Here is an 8,870-nt window from a genome sequence, read left to right as displayed (position 1 = left end):
CACATTGTAGGTACTTAATTCTTGCTGATAGATTGAGACAATGGAAGTTTTCCTACTGTACTTTGACTTGCCCTTGTTTATATTGTCCCCAGAACCTATTTACTATTAATAAATTACTTCACAAATTACACATGTTTGATATATATTGAATCATTTGCTCTCCAGGGAAGGAACTGGGGGGAAAGAGGGAAAAATTAGAACACAAAGTTTTGTAAGGGTGAATGTTGAAAATTATTCATGCATATATTTTGAAAATAAAAAAGCTTTAATTAAAAAAAAAATACTTCACTTTTCTAGACCTCTTTCCTCAGCTCTAAATGCTACAAATACTGGGGTTAGAAAGCTGACAATTTGTAACAAATCAAAAGTTCAAGATGTTTGAAAGAACTGCAATATACTAAAAGCAACTGAACTTCATTTCTTCCTACTATTCGATTCAGAATGCAGATCATTGTCTATCCACAGCACTTGTCCATGATATAAGTATTTTTAATGGACCTTTTATTGTTATATAATCTAGTTTTCTCCTTGCATCTTAGCCTTTTTCCCCATCAGAAAGCTCCCTAAGCAGAAGAAAGATGAGGATCTTTCTGCTCATGATCATGAGGAGCTATTCCCCTTATCTCAGCACACCATGTTCTCTCCTTTTATCTAATTTTCAACTTTTTCCTTCTAGACTAGATGCTTAACCCTTTCTCAGTGGAGGGAACTCCAACACTCTGATCTACCTAGACTTTTGGATTAGTTTGCTTCTTCCAAACAGTGGAGCTCAACCCTCTGTAACCTTTCAGCTGTGGAGCAGACATAGTTATTCACACCATTTTGATAAGCACAGTGCCATCAGCTATGATCTCTACAAGATGGAGAGCCAATGGACTTTAGAATAATGCCCTGTTATTATATGTTCTAGACCCCTGGCACTGCCACGTGACTTGCTTTTCAATTCTCTCTGGTGTATGGTTTTCCTCCATTAAAAAGTGACTGTAAATGTTGAATTTTTCACTAACCAAGTTGAATACTTTCTTAAGAATAACAATTTTGTGCATCATGTTGTTAGTTTTGTGGCCACAAGTTCATGATATGCTATAGAAAACTTCCTGCAGAAACCTGCTAATTTTCCTTAAGGATAGCTTGGGTTCATACATATATTATTGCCATAATTTTATACATATGAAAGAGACACACAGAATGACACAGTGGATAGAAAGCTGGTCTCAAAGAAAACCTCAGTTCACATCCCACCTGTTGTGTATAGTGGCTGTATGATACCAGTTCCTAGAAAACATAACTTCTCAGAGCTCTAGACTAGTGGTTTGTAACTCAAATAGATATGAGGGTCACTAATCTGTACATAAGAAACCCTACAAGCTTTAACATATTTAACATGCATTAGTCAACCTGCCATCTGGGGTAGGGGGTGGGGAGGGAGGAGGGGAAAAATTGGAACAAAAGGTTTGGCAATTGTCAATGCTGAAAAATTACCCATGCATATAACTTGTAAATAAAAAGCTATTAAAAAAAAAAAAGAAACCCTACAAGCCATATATTGAAATAATTTTAAAATGTAATGTTATCTGTGTTTGACTGTATTTTTATTTATTTTTAAATATTTCTCAATTACATTTTGATCTGGTTCTAGCTTGACACATCTGTTCTATGTACCTCTTTAAAATCAGAAGAATCAGAGAAGGTGTATTCCTACATTATTAGAAGGAATTTGTTCACTTCAGACTTATTTATCATTGAAAAATCAGCCTAGTCACCATCCCGATCCTATTAAAAAAAAAAAAAAAGGCAGTCCAAAATAAGGTTTACTCTGACGCATTAATGTGGTGTAGAAGTTAACCTTGGGTTCTTGAAGGCTACAGCCAGTGGACTGCAAGCCTGCGTAGGTGCTACCATGCTTAAAAGTCTTTAACTATAGTTTTAGAAACAGAGAACACTTCCATAATATCAAGGGCACTATAAATCACGTAGTTTTTTGGCCATCTATAAATACTAGTTTAGCTACTGATACTCTACATACTTTACATGTGAGTTCTTCATTCAATGACTTGAGAATGTGAATCTTATCAATACTGACATTCTTATTATAAAGAACCCAGAAATAAGGAAGTTGGAAGAATAGTCCATAGGCTATCCTTAAAATGGCAAATAAAGAAGTTGCTTTTATTTTATACCCCAAATTCAAAAGAAACATCGCTTTGGGAGAAATTTGGCTGTCCTCTATTACAGTTCTCATGATCTTTTTCAACTCACAAGATTGGAATCATTTAGAAAGGGATGGGGAGCAAAAACACAGAGGCTAAGAACTGAGGTCTATTTCTCAGGGCTACCTGGCCTTAACAGTGAGACATCCTCAAGACCTCTCCCTAGATAATGCTGTATCTCACCAGTATTGTCTCTCTATCCATAATAAGAACAGATGAAGAGACCAATCCAAAGAGACTAGGCTGAACTGAGTTTGACTTTTTTGTGATTCTCAGTTTAGGTTAAATTGAATTGAAAGCCAATTGAACAAAATTCCTCTTCTCTTTGTGGTTAGCAGACCTGAAGCAGCTACAGAATATATGTTCAAAGCTCTCTATTTCTCGTCATCGTGACTCCCCTAGAATTAGACTCCCTACTTCTAAGTTTGCATCAACAAAACACACAAACAACATGACATTAACACCTATGAATCTGTGTGGCTGTTTTTCCAAATATTCACATAATCAAACTGATCTGTGACCTTCTCTCCAATGCAGATTTATTTCCAATAATGCTGACTGAACTTCATCCATGTCTGCTCATCCTCTTTGATTCCTGGCCATGTGTGTTCTCATAAATTCATATTTCTTGTCCGACTTGTTATGACCCCATTTGTGTTTTGTGTTTTTGCCAAGATACTGGATGGTTTGCCAGTTTTTTTCCAGCTCATTTTACAGATGAGGAAAATAAGGAAACAAGGTTAAGGGACTTGCTCAGAGTCACATCGTTAGTAAGTCTCTGAAATTCAGAAAGATGAGACTTCCTGACTCAAAGCCTGGCACTCCATCTGATGCGGTTAGCGACAGTGCAGGGGATTGTGGGAAGCCCCTCTGGTCGACGCAGGTCCAATGTGAAAAGAATTCACGAACCCGAAAAGTTTGAATGGCAGAAGGGAGTTTATTCTATTGGCACTGACCAGGATGCCGCTGCTGTTGTCTTCCCCTCCTGGCATGAACCCCCAGTGAACTCAGGGACATCTCTATGACCCTTGCCAGCTCAAAACAGTTACAGAAAGGACCTTTGGACATTTATCCCAAATGGATTTGGGGATGACTGCTTGAAAGGAGAAAAATGATGGGGGAACCTGAAACTGTTCTCCCTGACTATGGGGGGGGGGGGGCCATGAGGTGAACTCTGAGAAACTCTCCTCTGGGAGAGGCCGTCCCCAGGGAATCAAGATAAATTATCTAGGTGGTGACTAGCTGCACCCTCTACTGAGCTGAAAACTAGCCCAGAACCACTCCTAGTAGCTTGAACTTAAGTGGTCTCAGTCAACTGGAAATCTAGGCCTGGGGGCAGTGACAACATTGAAGGAATCTCATTCAATTGAAAACTCAGTCTCAGATTTGGTATAAAAAAGGCAATTTTTAAACTCACTTTCTTGCAGGAGCCCGAAGTAATATGCCAGGCCAAGGGACCTCTCCCCTTGGCACAGCACCTACCAGGACTCCTGGGGAAGAGACCTTCTTCCCAGTGATAATAACCTCTTGCTATTTCTCTGCCAGGACCTTGCCACTGAGGAAGTCAGGCTTCTCAGTGTCAACAGAATAAACTCCCTTCTGCCATTCCAACTTTTCAGGTTCGTGAATTCTTTTCACATTGGACCTGCGGGGACCAGAGAGGGTTCCCACAACTCTCTGCACTGCCACTAACCGCATCACATCTACTCTGCCATCTAGGGGCCCACAATAATTATACCAATGTATATATATCTTCACATAGTGTTTTAACTTCTTGAAATGCTTTTCTGTCTACAACATCTATTCCTCACTTGTACTTACTTCATTATATTCAATCTGTTGCCAGATCTTGTTTCTACCTTCTTGTCTTATATCTTTTCTTCAATCATCCTGGCCCAGGCCCTCAATTCCTAATGTCTGAATTATTGTAATAATTCTCTTCTGATTCTCCCTCCTCACTTTAGCCCATCTGCCATTCATCTGCCAATGTGACCTAAATCATAGTCTGACCATGTCACCCTGTCCTACTTAAAACTCTTCAATGCCTTCCTTCTACCTTTAACATAAAAAAAAAAAAAATTTCCATTTGGCCTTTCAAGCCCTTCACAACCAGGTCACTTTTACCCTTTTTAATGTTTTTATAATTTACTTCCCTCTATAACTCTACAATCCAACTGCTCTGCCAAATGCTTCCTAAAATTTGTTCCCTAGAGACTTCCTTTTTCTACCTCCAGTCTCCCCCAGTGTTTGGTGAGTTTGTTGCCAGCATTTCCATTTGAAGAAAGACTCAGTCTAGCTATTTTACATTCACTCTATACCTAGCTTAGCTTATTGCTCTAACCTGCTTCAGGCTTGATATATTCTCAGGTCTTTTTAAAAATTAATTAATTTTATTTTTAATGAATGGAATAAAACAAGCATTTCCATAAGAAAATAAAATAATTGCCAATGAAGTTACAAATTTATCATGTATTCTCAAATCTTGTTATGTGTATGTTTCTGGCCTTCTTGCTGTTATTCCACCTCAGGGCTCTTGTTTTTTAGGAGCTTTCCGCTCTACCTGGAGGGGTTACTCTTCTCATCTCACTCACCTAGGTTCCTTCAAGACACTTTTTTCAAATCCCTTCATCTGTAGGAATCCTTTACTCTTCACTGCCCTTACCCTGCAGGCATTGGTGCCTTCCCAGTTATATCTCTTTTGCACTATGTATATCATCTTTTATTTCCATAGTTGCTTGCATCTTGTCTTCTCCATTAGAACTGAACTCCTTGAATCAAGGATCCTGTTTTGTCTCTCTTTGAATCTCCAGTGCCATATAATAAATGCTATCTTCCCATGGACATAGGCCTGACACTGCTTTCTCTATGCTATGACTTTTCACTAGCTGACCTCTATTTCTTGAGGGGAAGAAGTTCCCCATCTTCATATCCCCTCCTGGTTTCTTTCAAGACTCAAATACCACCTGCAAATGGTTCCCCGTCCTTACCTCTCAGTATATATCTCATATATAATTGCTTATATGTTGTTACCCTCACTCCCCTCCCTACCAGAAGATAGGCCCCTTGAAATCAGGGACTGTTTTTGCCTTTCTTTGGTTGACCACTGAGTGCCTGGAACATAGTAAGCATTTAATAAAAACACTTGCTGACACTGACATCTTCTAGGGCAGTTTTACCTGAAACTAGATCTTTTATTTATGGAGGCAATAGGGGTTAAGTGATTTGCTTAGATAACTACTTGTGTGAGTCTGAATTTGAACTCAAGTCCTTCTGCCTCCAAGGTCAATGCTCTTATCCACAGCCTACTCTTAGATGATCTTCTTTCAATAATAAGATTCTTGTCTTACCCAAATATATCTTGCCTGGAATTAGGAGGCAGAATTTTTCATTTGCTTCCAAGAGGAAATTTATGCTGTGTAAATTATTGATATTAGGATCTTTCCAGACAACAAATTTTGATAGAACATGAAGAGAAAAGTGAGTGAGTGGACTTCCCTTTTAAGTATGTGTCAGAATTGAGCCTGGAGCTCCCTAAATTTCTGTTTCACAATTTTGCCTGGATTGTATCTCTCTTCTTTTTAATAGCATTCTAATAGAATAATTGATTTCATTCTTATTTTACAAATAAGGCAGACACTGCTAATACTGTTACTCTTCTACTTATTAACATGTGACCTTGGTTTTCTCGCTTGTAAAATGAGGCTGTGTGAGAGGGAGGAGTTACACAGGCATTAAGGCCCTTTTCAGCACAAAATCACTTCATTTCAAAAGGTTAAGTGATTTCTCTTGATTCACAAGGTTAGTTAGTGGCAAGGTTAGGAGGAAAGCCCAAATCTTTTCATTCTCAGCCCTAGCGAGCCATTCATAGTTTCTTACCTGATTAGCTTTTATTACCGCCAAGCCAAGAGACAAAACTGCAAACTGACCCTGAGATGACGCTGGTAGTAGCCTGGCTTTGTTTGTTGACGTACCAGCAGTGTCCTAACAAATGGAATAATGGGTGCTGCAAACCCCTGCAGTGGTTGACTAAAAAGAGTTAAAAAGAGAAGGTGGTAGAAGATTTCTCGTCCTGTCTGTGGCGTGCACAACGTGCCTGGCGAGAAGCGCCACCTTGACCACGGAATTACCGCAGCCCAATTCGTGAGAGCGGCTCGTGCTTCCCCAGACCAAGTTCTGCGGGCACGTGTCTCGAGTTTCTTCCAACCCTCGCCCGTACCCGATCTAACCAGATCCAGGGGACTCAGTGTGTCCAGCAATCAAACTTGGGGGAGGTCCCTAAACCGGGGGGAAAGGAGCTTACTACAGAAGCTGGGGAGGGAAAAAGAATGAATGGCCCAGTTCGCTTAGCCAGCAAGGGCAGAGATTTTGGTAAGAGGGCGGTACCACAAATCTCCTTCCCGGTCCCCCTCCCCCAGGTCCCCGGGCGCTTGCAGCCACGCTCACTTTCCCACCCTGGCGGTCAACTGCGAAAAGGCACCCCGGCCGCGCGGGAGTGAGCGAGAGAGCTAGAGAGGGGCTGGGGAAGCGCCTGCAACGCCGCGCCATTACGAAGTCCCGGGGAGGAGACTGCCTGCCTGGCGAGCTCTCTTCCACGCTCCCCGCCCCATCCCCCGCCGCTTTCTCCGCCTTCCCTTCCTGCTTTTTGGAGCAGCCCCCTCCCAGCCTGGCCCGGCCCGCCAGCCCCCCAGTTCCAGCAGTGCACAGGCTACTGGAGCCCTCGCTTCCTAGGGCTCAGTGCGGACGCGCGCTAGTGCCCCGGGTGCGAGGAGAGCTAGACTTCAAGTGGCTGCGGCGGCGGCCGGGGAAAGGACCGGAGGCGGCGACGGCGGCGTTGGAGTGGTGTCAGAGGACGTCCTAGAGCTGCCGGGAAGATGTTGGGTGTTGCGGCGGGAATGACCAACAGGTAACAAGATGACTCCCTTTTTTCCACGCCTGCCCTCCCGCCCCCATTCATCCCCTGCTGCTGCTGCTGCTGCTGTGGTGGCAACTACCAGAGAAGGAGAAAGTGGAGAATGAGGAGGCGGGGAATGGTGCGGAGATTTGTGCCTGAAGCCAGCCAACGTGGGGCTCCTGCACACTCGTAGTTCGCTCTTTCTTCTCTTGCTCCCTCGGGCGAAGGGAAGCTATGGGAGGGTGGCAGCTCCTGCCCTCGACTGCCAGCGTCTGTAGGTGCTGGGCGGAGTCGCCGAAGAAGCTGCCCGCGGGCTGCGGAGGAAGGCTTGCTCCTGTTGACCAGGTTCGCAGCTAGGGCTGCGTAACTCCCTGGGACTAGGGCTGCAGGGTGATTGCCGCACCTCCGCGCCTAGATTCCGCACCCGAAAGCACCACCGTCTTTGGGGGAAAGGAGGAGAGGGAGGGAAGCCCCTGGTGGGCTAAAGGGCAACCCTACCCGTCGAGGCGGGGGTTTAGTGAGGCGATGACCACCTCACCACATCACTGAAGAGGGAGGGCGTTTATATTGATTTAGTGGGGTAGTGATCTTTTGTGCCCACCTTACCAGTTGAGGGAAAAGAGGGGCATTTGTCTGAGTTTAGTAAGAAGTCAGGTTCGGAGTAGAAGAGACTCTCCAGGGCGAGAGACTTTTCTCTTCTTGTTCTTTTTTTAACCGAGTCAGCAATTGTGCAGTCGACGGTAGCAATCGTCGGATGGTTTTTGATGTCTTTACCACCGCGCCTTTTCGCTCCTCCCTTCCGCCAGCCCCTGGAGTGGGCTGACCCACCGAGGATGTCTGGGTCCGTTTGAGTCTGAAGTCTGGGCGTCTGCATATTCTGCAGCCTACGATCTGGACTTTGACCTCCGGCTGGATCTGAGTGGGTGTGGGAAGGGGTGACCCGGGGTTAAACCAACCCTGGGTGGGTCAGGAAGGTTGAAGGAACGATGGGGCCTGAAAGAGAAGCCGCTGGCCCCGGAAAAAAAAACAGAAAAAGATTAAAGTGAGGCAGCACTCAGTTAATTGAAAAACCTGTGCTGTCGTCGCAATTCCCCAGAGCCAAGCAACTGAGAGGCAACTTAAGGGCACAGGGACTAATGACAGTATGTGTGTGCTTGTTGGGGCTGCTCTTTCAGGACTGGGATGGAGCTCTGAGTGTCAATGTTCATTTTGCCCCAAGAATGTTGTTTTAGTGGCTGTTCCCTGTGCAGAATGGAACTCTTAGCACTTTTAGTTACTTATTGCTTAAAAGTTCTGCCTAAAATTCTCTTTCACCCCCGGTCATTCTCCCCCCTCCCTTCCCAAACTTGTTGCACTTTTAAACTGCAAAGGAAATGCAAACTGAATATATTTGTGCATTTCGCTAAGAATTCACTTTTGGGGGGTGGAGAAAGCAATAAGTAGATTAGTTCTTGTGGGTTACTGGAGTAGATGGTTATAGTGGAAAGAGTCAATGGACCTGGAATCTTAGTGATCTGGAGACAAATCTGAAACATATTATCTCAAATCGCTTAGACTCTCTGAATCTATTTCCTCATTTGTACAACGGGGGTGGTTAATACTTGAAATGTTAACCAAGTTGTGAGGAAAGCCCAATGTAGATACCAGTAATTATTAATTATAATAAATGTCAGATTCCCCATTATTATTATTTTTTTTTAGGAAATTGTTCATTTGCGTCTGAGAACCGTTTGTCTGAGAACCTGTGCAATAATCAAAAAAGTATTTCT

General features: G+C 43.4%; 1 protein-coding gene across 1 annotated transcript in view; it reads left to right on the top strand.

The window, feature by feature from the left end:
• Positions 1-5,911: 5,911 nt before the first annotated feature.
• LIMS1 (LIM zinc finger domain containing 1) overlaps positions 5,912-8,870 on the top strand; it is a 210,761-nt gene continuing 207,802 nt past the window's right edge. Inside the window, exon 1 of the mRNA XM_051984282.1 lies at positions 5,912-7,113. Coding sequence (XP_051840242.1) covers positions 7,082-7,113 — 32 coding nt within the window. The 5' untranslated portion in view covers positions 5,912-7,081. The remainder of the gene's footprint in view (positions 7,114-8,870) is intronic.

The sequence above is a fragment of the Antechinus flavipes genome, chromosome 3 (genome assembly GCF_016432865.1).
Source record: "Antechinus flavipes isolate AdamAnt ecotype Samford, QLD, Australia chromosome 3, AdamAnt_v2, whole genome shotgun sequence".
Lineage (NCBI taxonomy): Eukaryota > Metazoa > Chordata > Mammalia > Dasyuromorphia > Dasyuridae > Antechinus > Antechinus flavipes.
Note: the sequence above shows the minus strand (reverse complement) of the source record. Positions and strands in the feature narration are given on the sequence as shown.